The following is a 19,577-nucleotide window of genomic DNA, read 5'->3' as shown; positions in this document are numbered from 1 at the left end:
TTGTAAGTAAAAAGAACATTACATCCACCATTTTCAATAGACAAATTTACCTAAACAAGTATTACAAAAAAGTGATACATCACTTATGTGATTAGAGAAAATGGAGGCAAAAGGAAATTCATTCTCTCTGGACTCTCATGTCAGAGCAGTTAACACCCTAATAGAGGATAATTATTGTTGGTTGGGAAGTCGGAGAATTTTCAATTTATGAACTGGAGTTCACTAATTCAATCTCATTACTTGCATGTAAGCTATTCTGGGTCATGGCCTTTGCACAGGTCGATTATACCTTTGTTTCGCCTCTTATTTACCTTACACCGTTCTTAGGTTGTATTTGAGAAAATAAGTTCAATTTTACTCTTCTATCTAATAATATAAATTTGAATGTATATGATTTCTATTACAGTTTTTAGTTAATTATAAAAAAGAGGAAAAAAGCTATAAAAAATATCAAACTTATTCAATGTGACAAATTTACATCAAACTTGTTTTTATGACACAAAAAATTTCAAATTTTGCCAAATGTGACACATTTATCTTAAATTCTACAGTTGAAGGTCATTTTCATCTTTTATATTTAATTTTTTTTCCTTTTACTTTCCTTTATATGTTTTTCCTTTTTGGTGAGGGTTGCCCTCTTTGGATCTAGCGAGGCGACCTCGCCCGATGCCAATGAGGGTGGCCCTTGCTTGAGTCCGGCTTCTCTCCACCAGCCATGGGGAAGAAGAAAGAAAAAAAAAAAAAAAGAAAAATAAAAAATTTTAAAAATAAAAGTAAAAATCGAAAATGCTCTATAATTTAAAATAAATGTATTATATAACTATAAGTTTGGAGTTTTTTTTTTTTTTTATATATCATGGAAAAAAATTGAGATAAATATGTCACAGTTGGTAAATTTTAAATTTTTTATGTCAAAAAAATTTTGAGATAAATTTTATAGGCAAAAGTTTATGATTTTTTTGATGACTTTTTCCTAATAAAACTTCCCCAGTTTTTTTACTCAAAGGTCACCCACACCCTCCGTCTGTCTCCGAGTCTTTCTTCTCATGGAACAGGCCAGGGACAGTGTGCTAAGCAACAGAGCGAGGGAGAGATGGCTGCGGAGAGCAGAGCTCAGAGGAGGATTCAATCTCTGTATCGTCATCTTTCACCACAAGCTTCTGATGCGAGCTCCCTTCTTCAACCGGTCAGTATGCTCTCTCTCTCTCTCTCTTCCTCCCCCACGCGGGTGTCTGCTTTTGTTTCGTTTGCGGAAAATGTTTGATGTAGTTGGCGCTTAGTTGATGTCGTGATTTTTTTTTTATTTTTTTTTTTATTTTTCTGGTTTTGATGATGAAGACTGTAGTGAGAGCAGAGCAGTTAAGCCTTCGAGATGGTGGAGAAGCTGTGGTAATCGGTGGTATGGTGTTGGACATTCATGCCCTTCCTTTTTCTCCCCCTGCTCCCGGAACCACAACCCCAGGCAAAGTAAGTTTATTTTCCTTCGCTTATCTGTTCGTTCAGTCATTCTTATTCTGTTTTTGGTGAAGTCTTTTGTGGGATGTTTACCTTGCTTGTAATGCGAGATTAAGACTGAAATTTGTCGACGCTGGCTGGTTAAGAAATGCCAAATTGGGCATCGATTTTTTGTGCTCTTAGTCTGGATTTCAGTTGAAAGAGAGGTGGGAGTACTCTAATTTGGTCCATTTGGGGAAATTTCGAAGTTGCTGGAGTAATCTAACAAGTGCTAGTCTCTGTAATATGAGTTGACACTGGTCTCTGTCAATAACATGGAGAATAATAGGAGAGCATCATATAAAGATAATGCAGGAATGGAGGATAGACCCAACTAGTCATATAGAATGAGAAAGGTTGAATTGCAGAAACATCAGGATTGTGAAGATATATAATAGGACGCACAGTCTTGTGTCAACTTTTGCCCATTTAAGGATACGTTTGTAGAAGGGAGAAACTGGTTTAGAAGTAGGTGGTTTTGTCTTTGGAGGAGTGGGTTTCTGCTTGGATGAAGGTGGCGGAGAAGGTTTTGGAGATGTGTAATAGTAAGTGGCAGAGCAATATACCGGATGTGAGTACTTGCCACTATATTCTCCAATTGGTCCAATGGTTGTATCTGTCTTTCCCTCTATTAAAAATTTCATGCTCAGATGAATTGCACTTCTTTCTCTTGGAAGGCTTGTCGTCCTCGTCTTTTGGAGGGTTGGCAGTTCTCACACTGGCAATCTAGATCCCAAAAACAATGGCCTGTATGAGGATCTTGAAGTATACACGGAGTTGTACTTGATAGTTGATAGGCTCTATTTTAAGTCTTTCTCCTTCACCAGCTTCTTCTAGTATTTAAGGCTGCATTGTCAAGATTGTAGGAAAGATGGAATAAGAGTCTTTTTCATTTTCTCTTGAGTGATCAATTTTGGTGATCACACTGCCGTGCTTTTCTTGGTGAAATTTCACTCTAAAGGCTATATAGATATTACTCTAGAAACTGTAAAGGCTAAACTTTTTTATAGAGCTTTTCAAGGCTAGTCACCAAAGTATCTGGAAGGAGTTTGACTAACTTTGAACAAGGAATTTATCTTGCAACATGATGCACAAAGTCATCTATGTTGTGTACAGAGATCAAAAGGGCAGTCTTTGCTCTTGGTAAGGTTAACTTTGTGGTGTGGTTTTGAACTCTGTGCACCATTTAACTAGCGGAGAGTTGCCACGATTGAATATGGATTCTGTGGAGCTCCAATGTTTTGCCTGCTAGCCCAAAAATATACTATTGTCGGCCATTAGTATAGGCTAAAGTGTTTCGTTTGCTTTATCTGACATCTCTTTCCTAAAAGCTTGAATTACTGTCCTGTAAGAGCAATTTTTCAATGGCAGTGTATTAGTATTATTGTAGTAACAAAATTTTGTATTGTCCTCAACCTTGCTTATATAAGGCTAACTTCTCTAAGAAGTTGAATGAGATTTGAAGTTTGTAAACTTATGGCCTATATACACATTGTTATGGAATTCTAAAACACTTTTCTCATTCTTGAAGGCTGATGTCATTAAAAGTTTAGAGTTGCACAATTAGTCTGATAAGTTGAAACATGGTTTCATGAGTTTGCTCTTCACTTGCCACTCTATGGATCCTATGGTTGCAAATGTTTCTGAGTTCTAAGAGCCTTATGATATAGATGAATGGCGCCTGGAGACCAAGGAGAAAAAAAAAGTCCCTTTTAGAGGCCAAGGGAAGAGCCGTGTAGTGGGATAATATTTCTATCTCAAATAGTCATTTGTTGATACCATGAACCCCTCATGATATCGTAGCCATCTTCATAAAAAAATCGGACTGAGATTATAACCCTAGGCCTGATAATGCATCGTTACTAAGAGGAAGAATTATCCCACCATGACTGAGGATCCTCAGAAAGTAGTACTACTAAATGTGTAGATGCTCTATTACTCTTGATCCCTACCTCTTTAATCCAACGCCTCCAAGATCAACTATTTTAGTGAGATATCTTACCTCAATGAGAATAAGATCTATAATACCTATCCCTCTTATATATCCATATTTTACTTGAGTTAAACTAGCTTCCTTTTCACCAATAAATTCTATAAGAAAGCTTATTCACTATACTCCAAAGGATGTCAAGAGAATACGTTTGGTTAACCTGCTTTGATCAACATCCCTTTCCAGCTACTCAACATGAACACTTTGTGAACCTTTAAATCTCTTCTGAGTTGCTGCGCAAGTGGCTCTAACAAGGCTATAGCACCTTCGCTTTGGTGCTATATGCTTTGCTCTGTCCTTCCATGGTCATAAAGGATTGCAAGTAGTGGCCTGGACAATAAAAAACTAGATGGTGTACAAATCACACTATAGACTTAACTTGCTGGCAGCAGAAGATGCCCTTTCCATATCTCTGGACAATAAGTAGATGACTTTGTGCATCGTATTCCAAGACAGATTCCTTGTTCTGAGTTACTCAAACTCCTCCCTAATACCTGGTTGACTAACTACAAAAACTTCATCAAAACTTTCAGCCTATACAGTCTTCAAAGTCAAAATTCATCAAGAAAAAGGATGGCAGTGGGTCATCAAATTTGATCACTCAATAGAAAATGAAGAAGCCATACAATCTTGAATTTTTCCTACAATCTTGATGATGCAGCCATACATACAAGAAGATGAAGTTGAAGGAGAGACTTGGAATAGAGTCTTTCGACTCTAAAGGACAACCCTGTACTTCAAGGATCCTCATACGGCTCATTGCTGCTGGGATCTAGATTGCCAGTGCAGGAAGTGCCATACCCCTCCACAAGATGAGGATGACAGGCGGCCTTCAAGGAGAAAGAAGAAGTGTAGCTCATCTGAGCATGAATTTTTCATAGATGGAAAGATGGAGATCCAACCATTGACCCAGTGGTGAAGATATTGGTAGGTACCGGTACCTGGTTTCTTACTCTGCCCCTAAATATTACACATCTCCAAAACCTTCTATGCCGACAGCATCAGTTGAAAACCTATGTGAGAACACACTACACTGTTCATTACTTTCTGTGCGAGTCTATATCTGACAGTGTTCTTTTAGGTTCACTATGTTTTAGGAGGTGTAGCAAGGAATATTGCCGATTGCATGTTGAAGCTGGGAGGAAAGCCCTTCTTCATCAGCGCTGTGGGCCTTGACATGGCAGGTTAGTGTAGCACATCTTTTGACCCAAAAAAGAAAAAACGAAAAAAGTATAGCACATGTGAAGTAGCTTACGTACTTTCTGTTTCAGCAAGACTTTCCGAGGCACCGTTTTGGCTCAATTAATTATTTTGCCATACGAACTCGATGCATGGCCACCTAGGACATAATGTTTTGTAGAGTTTCAGCATAAAGGTTATTTAGTATTGGTCTTGTTCAATTTCCTTCTTGTCTTAAGCCATGGGACATGGAGAAAAATACCAGACAAATCCTTTAGCTCCATCTTTATTAAAAGACGTGATAAAAGTAAAGAACCTACTATCTTTTCTCAATAAAAGTGCATAATTTTGTTTTGGGCCTTGACTATGTCTATGTCCATCCTATCTGCTTCTGTTGTAATTTGAGAGAGTTTCCTTTAGATTCACAAAGTATATATGGTCAAGCCTAAGAATTTTTAGGATAAAAAATAGTTTTTTCTAAACAATCATCTGTTTATTGTAACTGGAATTCTTGGGTATGCCAGCCTGATTCTTATCAGGATCAATAAATTTTGAGGACATCCCAAATTGAGATCTTTTTGGAGGTCTGCGAGGGATTAGAATTGGCCATTAAGATTTTGCCAAATGTCTTCTTCACTTTCCAGATTGAGAATTTGTGAGTAAACTGTATATATTAAAGGTACTAAGATTTTAGAATGTTTTTCTTTTTATTTAATCCACCTTGATTTAGTGAATGTCTGTTCATCCTTCATGCATGGTTGTAGGCCACTTGCCAAGGTGGGCAAATTCTCTGTCGTTTCTTTATTTATCAGTATTCTTGTTGAGGTTTCTGTGTCTTCCCACGATTTTGCTAACATTATCCTGTGCCCTATGTATCAGGGAATCACTTGTTGGAGCATTGGAGATCTACTGGGCGTCCTATTGAAGGTTAACGTGCTCAGTTTAACTGCTTGTCTGACATGCCTAGTAAAATCTGCTAAATAGATAATAGTGATGAAATTTTGCTATATTTACCTTTACAGAAAGGTAAATACACTAAAATTTATTCTTCTAATCGTTCTCTTTTACTTCGCTATAACAATGAACTAGCTACTCTCCTCTTTCTTTGGCTTCAAATAAGTTATAGAGATGCATGTGCTGTTCATGAATGTGCTTCTCGTTGTTAAACTCAGCAATTCCAAGGCAGGTATCCTTCAAACCCATGATATTACAACTGCTGTGGTCTGCTGTGTACTTGATCCAAATGGTGAGGTAGCTGCTGGTGTTGCAAGCTTTGAGTCAATTGTAAGTTAATTTTGCTAAAAACATATCAGATTGAGCAGGCATACTTGTGTTCTCTCTAAGATCCATAAAGGCACTCATGGTTGAACTTTAGGAGAAATTTCTCACTGCTGAGTGGATTCAACAATTTAGATACGAGATCTCTTCTGCTCCAGTAGTGATGGTTGATGCTAACCTCAATGATCGTGCTCTTGAAGCTTCTTGTCGATGTAATTCTAAAGATTCAACATACTTTGATTTTTCATCTGGCTTGATTATATGATCTACTCTGAGTCAATAGAAAGCTCTTCAGAATTCACTTACTTGGTTTTTCTTTGAATTTTGTTCACAGTGGCTGCAGGACATAACATTCCTCTGTGGTTTGAACCGGTATCGGTTGCCAAATCCAAAAAAGTTGCTTCCATTGTGAAGTATGTGAGTGCTTTGCCTTGTGGTGTGCATTTACTTCCTTTTGTGCTGTTTTCTATGCGCTGTGTAAGCATATTTAAGTCTGAAGTTGGTAAACAATCAGATAAGATCAATAATACATTTTATGGAATTCATGAGATGTCAAATCTCAAATTTCTGACTCAATTGCTAATGGAGTAATTGATTACCACCATCATTAGCACCATACTGACAGAGAGCAAAATGTGAAATGCTATGATGAGAAAAGTGTAGTGCTCCAAATTGATTAATGCAGACCATTAGTTGTGTACGCTGGGAAATGATAGCAGTCGTTTTCAACATATTTCATAGAATTGCCTACCATCTGCATGGATATGGAGAAAAATGGTGAAAGTTGTGGTTTCGCTTGGAGAATTCTGCATGTAGCATATCAAAACAAAATTTAGTGGCTTTGCATAGACATTTGTTAATAATGCATGTCCAATTCATAGTCTGCTGATTACATTTCCAGAAGTCAGGATGGCTGGTGATGTTATGCTTCCACTAGGATATTAATTTGCAGTCTAGATTAGTTGAAGGAAACTCTTCCATAGTGAATACACTTAAGTGTGATACACACATAATCTTTTCTTAAATCAACTAGGAAATTATAAACCATACATCATACGCAATTGATTTATGTTTGTGATATTGTTTAACTTTGACAAGATCTCACTTTTAGAAATAACTGACCGCATCGAGTTCATATCAATTGGGCATGAAATAAAATGTTACTGGTTTACATAGTTGACTTCTTGGTTTTGGCATCCCTTTCAGCTATGAAAACAAGGTGACATTAGGAGAAACGAAATTCAGCTCATATGGGCATAGTTTAAGAGTGGCATTAAGCAGTTCCTAGATTCTGAAAGCTTCATCTTGGAGATCTGCTACTGACACAGAATGGGCTCTTCACAGGTAACTTACGTATCTCCCAATGAAGATGAGCTCTTTGCAATGGCTGATGCTCTATCTCCTGGGAAGTTATGTGGTTTGAGTGAAAGGTATAGGAGTGAAAAGAATTGTCCTGCTGAATCTCACATCAATATGCTAAAACCCGCAATAGTTCTTTTGCTTGAGAAGGGCATAAAAATTGTAGTCATAACCATAGGCTCTCGTGGAGTATTTCTATGCTCTAAAGAGGGGTCTATATTGACAAGAGCTGTTGTGGAGAAACCCCAATGCCTTGGCATAAGTTCAGAACTCCACAAATTGATCTCATCTGATTGCCCTTCACAAAAGTTTCATGATGCCAAACATATTGAGGGAACCTCTCGTCTCTTTGCTTTGCATCTTCCTGGCCTTCCTGCATCTGTTAAGAAGCTTACTGGGGCTGGCGATTGCTTGGTGGGTGCTACACTTGCATCGATATGTGAAGGTTTGAACATTATACAAGCCATCTCAGTTGGTATTGCAGCAGCAAAAGCCACTGTCGAGTCAGATTCGAATGTACCTTTGACGTTTGATTTAGTTGGAGTTGCAGGTATGAATATTATTTCAATAAAGACGGCTGCAAATTTATGTATTCTTGGATATCCTATCAATTTGGTTTGATTCTACTTCTTTTGTTATGTTAATTTCAATAATTTCACTAGAGTAGGTAAGAAACAAATTGGTGTAATGGAAATTAGTGTGACTCATCAAGGAAAGCTATCATGCAAGTTGTAGAGGCTGTTTCTGAGCAAGATATCTTCTCTCAATAGGTACAAGCTAATGAATGTGCTGAGAATACTGTAGAGGTGCATTTTGCGCTATATTTTGCTATCCAAGACAGAAACAGAATAAATTGGAAAAACTTTCGTTAGTTTAAGCATGATGCTGGATTCCTATTATCGTTAGGAAATGGATGTGAAATAATATGTAATGAGGCCAGGAATGATTGTGCCTAAACTTCCTTGGCAGATGATGCTAGGTTGGTGTACTCAGCTGCAAAGGTTGTTTATAATGGACCAGTGTAAGCTGCTGCTATCTTTGAGATAATGATGATTGTCGAGGGACCGGTGCAGAATTGGACTCAAGACTGCTCATTGTTGGTCAGCTTGTTTTGTTTTTGGGCTTCCATTTGGTACATTGGTAGTGTAAGATATTTACTCCACAAGTAGAGTTGAGATACTGACGTAAGTATGGTATTCAGTTTCTGGTACTGCATCAGTTTCATTAGTAGATGAATCTTTCCAATCCAAGATTGTGTGTGAAACATTTTATGGTTTTAATAAATATCCCCGGTCATTTCTCTGCTCATTTCAATTTCTTTTTCCAGCAGAACAAATTCCTTGATTCAGTACCATTTATTCTGAGTATTGGGGTCTTGGAGAGGTATCTGTATGTTTCATCCAGTGTGATGTTTTGGTTGCTATGGCACACTTCCCCCAACCTGCGGATTCAGATGCCTGCAAAGATCTCCTTACGTTTTTATCTGCTTCCGAATTCTGTGGTTAGCCATCTAATGTTCCGGCTAGAACGATGAAATGACATTTGAAGTGACAAGGCTCTCAATCTCTTTCATAGAGTAGACCAAACTGATCTCAAGTTAGGTACTTTGTCGCAATATACATCGATTGTGCGAGTGAACAGGTCATGCTCAGTCATTTAGATTCTTGCATTTGATCAGTAGCTTCATTGAAAAAAAAAAAAAGCAATGTTAAAAGGTGACTTTTCATTTATCAAGTAAAAAATTATTTTACTGATTTTTTTATTATTATTTAGTATACATTTGTCATGTATCATATCGTCAAGAAGCATAATCTGAGGACAACAAAACTAAGTACAGGAAAAAGGTTTAAACAAATTTCGGTTGGCAGAACGGTAACCATGGCCAATTTGAAGATTCTCATTGGTTTGTAGAAGCTGTGGAAAATGAGGAACCAATCCAAAATGCGCACGCAGCAGCTTCTACGGAAGCAAAGAAAACCAAAAATATATCTGGCCACTGTTTCTGCGCCTCTCCTTAAGGATTGAAAGCTCAAATCGAACCATCCAGAAAGAGCAAATCCTGGGAGATGTCTCGGAAGGAATCGAGACCAGATCATTCTCCAAAGAGTTCATGAACTCCACGGCGCTCCTATCCGAAACAGAACCAAAGGAGAAAACTTCTCATTGTCCATCCCCTTCACCCATCATTTTTGTCCTTGCCCTCTTACCAATGTGTTTATCTTTTCGAAGGAGGATGCAAGAGAATAAGCTATATGAAATACAATAACACAACATCAACCTAAGAGCTACAAGAAGACAGTCTCAAAAGTAATCTCTGTCAAGCTAAACTATCTCAAGTCCCTCCTAACATGATACTAGATTGAGGGACATATAACAAATACACAAAACATTTCCAATCCAACTATGCATGGAACTCTAAACATCATTTGTATCTCCCAAAGGAAAACTAGTATTAATTATCGGAGTACTTGATGAAGTTGAGAATGTTTCCAGCTCCATCTCAGCTTCATCATTGTTAACTGGCACATTAGGTGGATAAATAAGCGGTTTTGGAGGCATTTGGAGCTCATCAATATCTCCATCAAGCATTTTTAGGACTTTGCTCATTGAAGGCCGATGGTCAGGATTTAATTGTATACACCAAAGTGCAACTATTATCATCTTCTTTATCACCTTCCTTTCCTCTGCTACAATTTCTATTTCAACCCTTTTTTCTTCACTGACTTGGTCATACACCCACAATGGAAAATAAATTTGGCTTGAGTGTTCTGCATTTGCATTTATATTCTTCCTTCTACCTGCCATTTCCATTAGCAACATCCCGAAGCTATAGACATCCGCTTTATAAGATACACCACCGATGTTTCTATAGAACAACTCTAGTGCCATATATCCTAAGGTCCCTCTTGCAATAGTCAATGAAACTATGCTATGATTAGCAGGATAAAGTTTCGCGAGTCCAAAGTCAGAAACTTTCGGAGTGAAATTCTTGTCTAAAAGAATATTGTGAGGCTTGATATCAAAGTGTAGTATTTGCATGTCACACCCCTGATGTAAGTATTCAATCCCTCTCGCCACCCCAAGAGCAATCTCATATATTTTCTTGTAATCAAGAAACTTATCACCTTCCTTGGTGAAAATTTGCTTATCCAAGGATCCATTCGACATGAGATCATACACGAGAGCTTGTTTTGAGCCTTCAAAGCAAAAACCAATGAGTTGCACTACATTAGCATGGTAAATTCTTCCAATAGTAGCCACTTCATTAATAAAATCTTGGCCCTGGCCTTTGGACTGCTTCAAAATCTTGATGGCCACTTCATTGCCGCTTTGGAGTGTTCCTTTGTACACGGAACCATATCCCCCTTCTCCAAGTTTATGCTTAAAATTTGCAGTGATCTTCTTAATATTCTAGTAGGAGTACCTTATGGGCAAAAAGTTGTTGTGAGCTTGCAAAAATTCTTCGATGTTCTTGTCCATTGCTAAGTGCCTTCTTCTATAGATGTAGATTAGAAATATCCCGAAAAATGGCATCCCAAATTATAAACTTTGCTCCACAAAAATACACTGAAAATAATTATGATATGTTAGAATAAGGTTTTCTTAATAATTTTAAGAACAAATCATTGTGGCTTACCCGGTAGGGATATAAAAGCCACAGGTGTCCAAAAGGTCATATCTGAATGACCTGTGAAAGGAATGAATGATTTGAAAAGGAATTGAAGGAAAGAAGTCTGGAAAACAAAACTCACAAGGAAACGGAGTAGTAGCTAACGACTTTGTGCAAGTTGAGTTTTGTCTAAAAGAATAGGAGAAGTGGGATGCGTGCATTCGCAAGAAATATTAAGCTTTGTTTCACATAAATGATTGATGATACAAGAAATCCTTTTACTTTTTTAGCAGTCAACAAATACAAAGAAAATGTGATTTTAATTTTTAATTGATAATTTTATTTCTCCATGAATAGGTTAATGCAATTTTTAAGGAATTTGCTTGTACAAGTGTTTCTTAGAATATTATTAAGTGACTAGTTAAGAAAACAAGAAAATTTGAACTCTATGCCGATAAAAAACTAGTCATGTGGCTGCTCAAACAATGACCCCCTTTTTTTACAACGGGAATTCTATCGTCTAGTGGAAAGGAATTACAATCCAGATTCATTTATGTCTGCAGCTAATGATGGGTCTGTTGTGGTGACTTCTAATGCCACCTTTTTTTTTTTTTTTGCCAATTTTGCAACTCTTACATTTTGATTCCAATATGTAACACAAAGCTCCTGAAACCTTTCAAATACACAGATGTTGCCCTATACTAACATGTATACTTCGTCATGATTTTCTTGGATTTGAAATAATTTTTACATATTTGAATTTTGAGGAGAAAGTAGCAAGTGAAAGAGTGTGCACAATCATGCAAAATTGCGGTAAAGTTTCATTGTCAATTGATGCTTACCAAATTCAGAGAACTCGAATCCGCAAAATTGACCGTGGAAGATGCTAGTGAAATCAAAGAGGCAAAAGAAAGTCCTGTTGACGGTGTAACCGCAAACCTGACCCGTGAGGATGGAATGGAAATTGAGTGTGAGTGCACAAGTGGAGTTAGTCGCATCGTCGGCATCCAGGATAGGATAGTCGAGAAGAAATCCATTGGCCATGATGTTATGGATTTGCTCGTAGTTGAGGAGGCTAATATTTATCTGCTCATTTACCCAGGTCCCACTGAGAATGGTGCAAAAGTGCCTAGTATCTGATGCTTTTGGATTGGCCAAAGCATACAACTTCCAACTTGATGATGTGTTGGAAGAATACAAGCCCACAGTGCATGATGGATTAATAGTGATGTAGAATGAAGAATTAACCGGCTTTGAGCAGTTGACAATGACCACTCTATTGATTACCTCGTACGGCACATTAAAGATCTTATGGTCACTTATCATCGAGTGCAGTAGGTCAAGGGGCTTATCGTCATGTGTCAGCCAGTGATGGGGGAGAGACGAGCAATTGCCCTTGTGAATCCCGTCATCTACCAATCTGATTTGGCTATTGGAATAATCGATAGACAGCACATAGTATCTACCACCTTTTAAGTATAGAACAGTGCGATTACCTTCACAAACCAGCTCGTAGTTCCAGATATCACATTCTTTCGAATCACTCTTCAATCGGAATGGATCGCATATATTGTGAATGTCACCGCAAGATGATGCAACGCATGGCCAAGTAAGATTACTCTTCCGGTGGAATGAGTCGAATATAGCAACGCACGATTGATTATTCAGATATGCCACGCCAGTCATCGCTTGCACTAGAACAAGAATGAGTAGCAAAACTTGATAGGTACTCATAGGGCTAAGAGCATCAATCATGTCTCTGTTTGTCTTTGGCTAAAGAGAAATCAGTGAAGGATTGCTTTTTGTGTGCGGATGAGGCACAACTTAAAAGATCGGGAGTAGTTGGTACGATCCTCGACTTTGGAGTCGCCTTGCGCCGCGCAAAAGCACAAGTCAGTCAACCTAACAAATGCACGCAATTCAACAAATTATAGAAGTCCAGCGCCCTCCAAGGGGGCGAGTACCCAGTTGGCCAACGCAAGTATGCAGTGCATCTGGGAAATTACACCCATAGAAAACAAGAGACGATTTTTCTCTATCACTTGTGCTTTCATAGGGGGGCGTGTCCACAGCCGGCCAACGCAAAGATGCAGTGTATCCAGATCATTTACACCCATAAAAAAAATAGAGATGATTTTTCCCATTTGACTTTTCGTCACTCTGTCGACGTAATTTTTGGGTCATTTGACTTTTCGTCAACTCTCTCGACGTAATTTTTGGGTCGACCCCGACCCCGTCCACAAACAAGTCCATCTCTCTCTCATAGTTAGTCACTTCCTTTTTATGCACAACCATTAGTCTTAAGAAACATTTGTTTCACTAAAAATAATATTTTAAAAAATATTTTCTTAAAAATAATAACTTATATAACTTGAAATAATCAGCTAATGAAAAATATTTTTATTATCAACAATAATTTGTATCTAAATAATTTCAATGACGATTAAAATATTTTCTCTTATTCATATTTGTATGAAATATAAGGGATTGTTTTTAAGAAAATATTTTCCAAATCATTCATTTTTCGAAAAACAAACGAAGCCTTAAAACTGTTCATAGCACTAAATCATATATTGTTCATCATAACTATTCAAACAACAATTTCTTTGTAACTCTTTTCTTCTTCTCTTTTCACACACAACTTGGATAATACATTCAAGGTGAAATTCCAAGGGAGAAATTAAGTGTTCAACTCATTTCTTTGTAGATTTCATTTATATCCTAAAGGTCTATTTGTTCTAAGCCCCACAACAACAATACTAAAGGCAAATAATGCCTTATGAACAGTCATCATCATCACCCATCAAAGCATTATCAACTATTGCTCCGTCTTCATCAATAATCAATTTTTCTCAACAATCTTAAGGTATTATTGTTTTCATGAAGATGGAGATAGTGGTTGCATTGAGCGCTTGGAATCTTGATAGACAAGTATTATTGAGACTTTTGTTTCTATTTATATGGTTGAGTCATCTTCCTTGTGGCATAATAGATTATCTCATGTTGCTTAACTACTTTGAAATTTGTGAAAAAAAAAAAGTAGTATGATATTATGTCATGATCTAGATAAAAAGGAATGCGAAATAAGCTCACAAGCAAAGATGACTAAGAAATTATTCTCAAAGGTAGAAAGATCCAAAGATGAAATTGTTACGTTATTATATTATTTTTTGTTACTCTAGATATACTCTTGTTTATCGTATGAAATCAAAAGCTTTTGATGTGTTCAAGATACATGAGGCTGCAGTTAAAAATCAAAGTTTTGAAAAATGATTTGGGAGAAGAATACTTCTCATTAGTTTTTTTTTTTTTTTTTGGCATTTTGTGAAGAAAATTGGCATTGTGCATCAAGCAAGTGCACATTATACACCACAACGAAATAGATTGGTAGAAAGAAAGAATCAAATTTCGGTAAATATGGTTAATGCCATGATCTTTCAAGCGAAATTGCCAATAAATTTGTGGGGAGAAGCACTTCTTACTACATGTAACATTCATAACAAAATTCCATCAAGGAAATTTAAGATACTTGCATGTGAATTATAGAAAAGAAATATACTAAAAATCCTAAAACTTATCATGAAAGTGCAATTGAATTCCAAAACTTTCAATAAATGCAATTAAATCCTAAAACTTATTACAAAAGTGCAATTGAGTCATAAAACTTTTAAAAAGTGCAATCAAATCCTAAAACTTATGAAGTTTATGCAATCAAGTATTTCCATTAACTCCATTCAACTTGACAAATGAAAAATATTAACAAGTTTTAGAACATGATTGCACCAACTTGACAAATTTTAGACTTGATTGCACTTTTAAGAGTTTTAAGACCCAACTTCACTTTTGTGACAAATTTTAGGACTTGATTGTATTTTTTGAAAGTTGTAGGACTGAATTATACTTTCATGACAAGTTTTACAACTTTAAATGCACGTATCCTTACTTTAAAGTATGGAGATGCTTTGTATATGCTAAGCGAATCAAATTATGACCAAGAACATTAAGAAGTGTGTTTATTGGATGTACTAAAATTCTAAAGTTTATCGTTTATTGGATGTTGAATCTAATATTATTGTGAAATCAAGAGATGTTGAATTTCTTAGACACAAATTTCTTCAACATTCAGACGATACCTTAGCATATTCAAAAACAACAATTGATGCACGTAATTCTTCATCAAGAAAAAGTAAATTGTTTAATTTTCCAAGTGAGCCACAAAGAAGTCAAAGAATGAAGAAAACAACAAATTTCAATCCTAACTTTGTAACTCTCCTGGTATAAGGGGATAATGAAAATGTTGTGAATAAACTATCCATGGAAATTCATTTGGATAGAGATCCAAGAACGTTCGGTGAGGCAATGGATTCCAGAGAGCACCACTTTGAAAATTCGATGATGAAAGGAGGTGTCAAAGAAGAATTTTTCATACTTTGTAAGATTGTCTAAATGAAATTTTTGATCTTACACAAATACGAGTAGCATTTGCCTGCCTTGGAGACTAAATACAATACATGTAAAGCGATGCGCTCGAATGGTTTGACAAGATGCAGTTGATGCGTGATCGTCTTAAGTTCGACGAGTTTACTTTGACGGCGATGCTAAACTTGGTGGCGAAGTTACGTGTGCAGTGTTATGGGACACAGTTGCATGCTTATATGGTGAGGACGGGGAATGATACGGATAAGTATGTCATGAGCTCCTTAATTGACATGTACTCTAAATGTGGGAGTTTCGGAGAAGCATACAGAGTGTTCTGTGAATCAAAAGCGGAGGTCGATTTGGTTTCCAAGAATATGATGATGGCAGCTTGTTGTAGGGAAGGTAAGATGGAAGTGGCTTTAGATCTGTTCCAGAGATTGCCCGAGTTAAATGATACAGTGTCTTGGAATACTTTGAGTTCTGGCTATGCACAGAACGGTTTTGAGGAAGAGTCCTTGAATTTCTTTATGAAAATGAGGGACGCTGGATTTGGGTGGAATGAGCACCTGTTCGCTAGTGTTCTGAATGCTTGCTCCAGCATGCGGAATTCAAAGCTTGGAAAGGAGATACATGCTTGGGTTTTGAGAGAAGGAGTGATATCAAATCTCTTTGTTAAGAGTGCCTTGGTGGATGTTTACTGCAAGTGTGGAAATATGAAACATGCGGACTTAGTTTACGTGACGATTGAGTGTGAGAACTCCTTTTCGACAACTTCTATGATCATGGGTCATTCATCTCGAGGTAACATGTCAGAAGCACGGAGACTTTTTTATTCTCTGAATGAAAGGAATTCTATGTGTTACGTCAAAGCACAGCAATGTGAAGCTGTATTTGAACTGGTGAATGAATATGGAGGGAATGCAAACATTTCTTTTAATACACCCATAATCATCTGCTTGCTAGGTGCCTGTGCATTGCAGGGGCCCTGGATCCTGGAACACAAATTCATGCTTACTCACTGAGAAAAGGGATGGAAATGGAGGAGAAGCTGATTAGTGCCACAATCGACATGTACTTTAAGTCTGGCAGTACTGAATATGCAGGAAAGATATTTCAAAAACTCACAGAAAGAGACTTGATTCTCTACAATATCATGATTTCCTGTTATGCAAATCACAGGCACGAAGATCAAGCTATGAAGCTGTATAAAGAAATGTTGGAGAGAGGATTGAAACCTGATGAGGTCACCTTTATGGCGCTTCTATCTGCTTGCCGTCATAGTGGGTTAGTTGAAATGGGGGAAAAGTATTTCAAGTCCACGGTAGAAGATTACAAAATTGTGCCTGAAACGGATCACTATGCCTGTATGATTGATCTGTATGGAAGGGCAAATCAACTAGAAAAGGCAATGGATATCATGAAGAAAATTCCCAGAAATTTGGATCCTGTGATTTTGGGGGCTTTTTTGAATGCCTGTAAGATATATAGGAACCTCAGTCTCGCAAGAGAAGCAGCAGAATAGCTATTGGTTATTGAGCAAGATAATGGATCTCGGTATGTGCAGCTGGCAAATGTATTTGCAGCTGAGGAAAATTGGGCGGAGATGTGCAAGATAAGAGAGAAAATGAGAGGGAAGGAAACCAAGAAGCTTGCTGGCTGCAGTTGGGTGTATCTTGAAAATGGAATTCTTGCATTTACCTCTGGCGATACACCACATTCAAAAGCAGAGGTTATCTATTCAATCTTGGAGTTCCTATCTGCAGATTTACGTGCACTACCCAATTCAAGTGTTGGAAAGGTTACAACTTTAACATCAACATAAGGGGACAGATGAATTCAAATGCTTCGTACAGGAAGATCTATGGCTGCTTTCATGAGCATATATATTTAAAAGAGGATGAGGTACGGAAACATGGACTAGATTTAATTTGAATTAGATGTTGTCCCTCTCTGCATCATGATGCAATTGATATTTCTCTTTACTAGATAATAAGTGTTCATTATTCAGATTAATACACAGCAATGAATTCAACTGTAGAATGGTGGGGGCAGTTGCCCTCATCTAAATACTATTAAAACTAGCAGGTAGCCCATGCATTGTATGGGTTTCTATGGCTGCACTATGCATAAAATTTTGTTAGGATGAGCATGTAATAAGAAAGCGGCAAATATACATTCAATAGATTATTTCTGAAGAGGAGATGAGCGAATGGACATAACTTTTTAATCCTCGTATGTTATAAGAAAGCAAAACAAATAATATCATTGGAAAAGGTTTTCATGATATTCTAAGAGCAAGTACATTCAAAGAAAATAGATGGTTTGCCGCATTGAAATGAATATCTGTTGGGAAAGAAATGCATGAACTGCTTTTCAATTTACAATCGTATATCATATATGAAAGAAAATAGTAGAAACGGATTAGAAGAGGACAATTATAGGCCTGCAGTTTTGCTTATCAGCTGCAAACATTCTTGCAGACAATACTCACTTTCAACACTAATTCAATCATGTTTCAAGGGTCGATTATAAAAGATATATATTTTGAAGAATGAATTGCACTCGTTGGTGTACCGCACACTGGACCGTGGAGATAAAAAACAACTGTGATGGATAAGAAGTGCCGCCAGATGAAGCAGTGGCAAAGCTTGTTCATGTCAAAGCCCTCAGGCTAACAGAGGTTTTGCTCAATTAGTGGAATTTTATTTCAAATAGGATGAGCTGAAGATCACTACAGAGGATGAAGACGTGCATATAGTTCCAGGATTTGGTTTGGATGAAAGCCATTTTAATCTTATTCATATGTTTTCTGAGCATTGATATTCTCTTCATCAATTACGCTTGTCATGTCTGATGCATGAACGCCCAACTTTTGCAAACAGTCTTTCCTTATTTTGTAACACTCGAACTCTCCACATTAGTTATTGATCCACCATATGCCATGCCTCTCTATCTCTCCATAAATAGTATTAGTCTCTCTAAAAATCTGATGTGGCATCGAAGGAGAGTTTCTGGAAAAGCTGATGTCAAACTACAACAAGATTAGCTTGCAAGAGCTGCATATATATAGTTCAATTTTTTGAAAGATTTTTATCATTGCCACCTTTAAATCTCCCGAACCTACTTAATCAAGTGGGTTCATTATCTTCTATTTTCCTGATAAATCAACCTAGTATAATGAAAACGTAGTTGCTGCAGGTTACAACGCAATAAACTAATCCTACTAAATTATTAGTTTTTATTGATTTTTTGTCTTCAAGCACAAACCAGTATGTTGTTTATTGAAATAAATAAATTTAGACAATTTATGATCAGTGATTGGATTTGCCACTCTGGAAAAAAAAGACGTTTACCTTCACTCTGTATATTGTATCATATTATTGACGTAGAAAAACTTCTCAGATGTCATAAAAGAGGAGAGAAAAAATATTTGTTTGCAGAAATGCGCTGGGAAACTTGTTTGTTGCTACTTATATGGACACTTCTTATGTTTGGTTATTCTCTGACTGCCAGGTTGGAGCACCTTCTTCAGAACCATCTGACAGGTTAACTTGTTGAAATCTACTCTCGTCATGTTGCCGGTGAACACTGATATCATAAAGCAAGTCAGGAATCTAAATGCTCAATTTTCTGAAAATGGAAGAACCAGGAAAGAAGATCCACTTTGTGGAAGAAGACTGATAGCCTGCAGCTGGGACTTTGCTGGACTGTCCACGGTTTGCCAAGCAAGCCACCTTAATCTCCAAGGACTTCCTGCATACATGATGGCAAAGATATTCAAGAAGTTACTGTCTAGGAGAAGCTTGTAGCTGAATAAAGGTATAAAGGTGCGACGTCTCAAGCGGGTAATGATGTGTACAATAGTCTCATTAGTGGCTATTTGGATATGCTTATGTAGAATGCAGATATGGATTGCCAGACCATGTCCGGTCATATCAAGCTGTCTCATTCTGGACGTCTTCTTTCATCACGGTTTCAGCATGTGAGGCTCCATGTCATCAGTAGAATAAGGCAGTTTTTTTCTGGACGTCCATGGTGAATTCCTCCTAAGGTGCCCGCCTAAGCAAGTCCAAATATTTTGAATTCGCTGGAGTCATTACGCTTTGGAGCTTCTGGTGATAGGGGATGAGAACAAATATTTACCGTGGTCAACGTGGCAACACTTTCCAAACTCCGTGCTGATGGCGTATGTCTGTGATATATTTTCTTGAGTATCAGAGAAGAGTAACCTGTACTTTTCATGGTATG

The 19,577-nt window shown here is 37.2% G+C and overlaps 3 protein-coding genes across 5 annotated transcripts; 2 read left to right on the top strand and 1 right to left on the bottom strand.

The window, feature by feature from the left end:
- The first annotated feature begins 1,018 nt into the window (after positions 1–1,018).
- On the top strand, positions 1,019–8,606 carry LOC104431272 (bifunctional ribokinase/ribose-5-phosphate isomerase A-like). Of its 3 annotated transcripts, none has more exons than XM_039318385.1 (9): positions 1,025–1,186; positions 1,339–1,467; positions 4,566–4,668; positions 5,543–5,590; positions 5,850–5,947; positions 6,039–6,153; positions 6,276–6,358; positions 7,286–7,850; positions 8,270–8,606. In XM_039318385.1, exons 1-9 carry the CDS (start codon positions 1,094–1,096, stop codon positions 8,323–8,325), a joined length of 1,290 nt encoding a protein of 429 aa, XP_039174319.1. In that variant the 5' UTR covers positions 1,025–1,093; the 3' UTR covers positions 8,326–8,606. The 3 variants fall into 3 exon arrangements, with proteins under 3 accessions (XP_039174320.1, XP_039174319.1, XP_039174321.1); XM_039318387.1 differs by having other exon boundaries at positions 1,046–1,186; positions 1,346–1,467; XM_039318386.1 differs by lacking the exon at positions 4,566–4,668 and having other exon boundaries at positions 1,019–1,186; positions 1,346–1,467.
- A 1,109-nt stretch (positions 8,607–9,715) lies between these two features.
- Positions 9,716–12,596, bottom strand: LOC120296078 (rust resistance kinase Lr10-like). Its single transcript, XM_039317728.1, has 2 exons — positions 11,850–12,596; positions 9,716–10,711 (listed from the first exon to the last, which is right to left on the bottom strand). The coding sequence occupies exons 1-2, from the start codon at positions 12,594–12,596 to the stop codon at positions 9,716–9,718; spliced, it is 1,743 nt and encodes a 580-aa protein (XP_039173662.1).
- Positions 12,597–15,454: 2,858 nt separating this feature from the next.
- Positions 15,455–19,138, top strand: LOC120296077 (putative pentatricopeptide repeat-containing protein At3g18840). Its single transcript, XM_039317727.1, has 5 exons — positions 15,455–16,130; positions 16,310–16,400; positions 16,509–16,776; positions 16,894–17,127; positions 18,875–19,138. Exons 1-5 carry the CDS (start codon positions 15,455–15,457, stop codon positions 19,136–19,138), a joined length of 1,533 nt encoding a protein of 510 aa, XP_039173661.1.
- The last annotated feature ends 439 nt before the right edge of the window (positions 19,139–19,577 follow it).

This window comes from Eucalyptus grandis, chromosome 7, assembly GCF_016545825.1.
Source record: "Eucalyptus grandis isolate ANBG69807.140 chromosome 7, ASM1654582v1, whole genome shotgun sequence".
NCBI classification, from domain to species: Eukaryota; Viridiplantae; Streptophyta; class Magnoliopsida; order Myrtales; family Myrtaceae; genus Eucalyptus; species Eucalyptus grandis.
The sequence above is the reverse complement of the archived record's forward strand: the minus strand, read 5'-3'. Positions and strand labels throughout refer to the sequence as shown.

Bases quoted from the DNA above. Each gene is read 5' to 3' on its own strand.
- LOC120296077 (XM_039317727.1), top strand. From the start codon at position 15,455: ATGCAGTTGATGCGTGATCGTCTTAAGTTCGACGAGTTTACTTTGACG. The intron at 16,777-16,893 runs GTGATTTTGGGG...CGGTATGTGCAG, and splicing joins TTCCCAGAAATTTGGATCCT to CTGGCAAATGTATTTGCAGC. The intron at 17,128-18,874 runs GTTACAACTTTA...ACCATCTGACAG, and splicing joins CCAATTCAAGTGTTGGAAAG to GTTAACTTGTTGAAATCTAC.
- LOC120296078 (XM_039317728.1), bottom strand. From the start codon at position 12,596: ATGACTGGCGTGGCATATCTGAATAATCAATCGTGCGTTGCTATATTC. The intron at 10,712-11,849 runs GTTTGCGGTTAC...TACTCCTACTAG, and splicing joins ATTCCATCCTCACGGGTCAG to AATATTAAGAAGATCACTGC.
- LOC104431272 (XM_039318385.1), top strand. From the start codon at position 1,094: ATGGCTGCGGAGAGCAGAGCTCAGAGGAGGATTCAATCTCTGTATCGT. The intron at 1,187-1,338 runs GTCAGTATGCTC...TTGATGATGAAG, and splicing joins CGAGCTCCCTTCTTCAACCG to ACTGTAGTGAGAGCAGAGCA. The intron at 5,948-6,038 runs GTAAGTTAATTT...GTTGAACTTTAG, and splicing joins TTGCAAGCTTTGAGTCAATT to GAGAAATTTCTCACTGCTGA.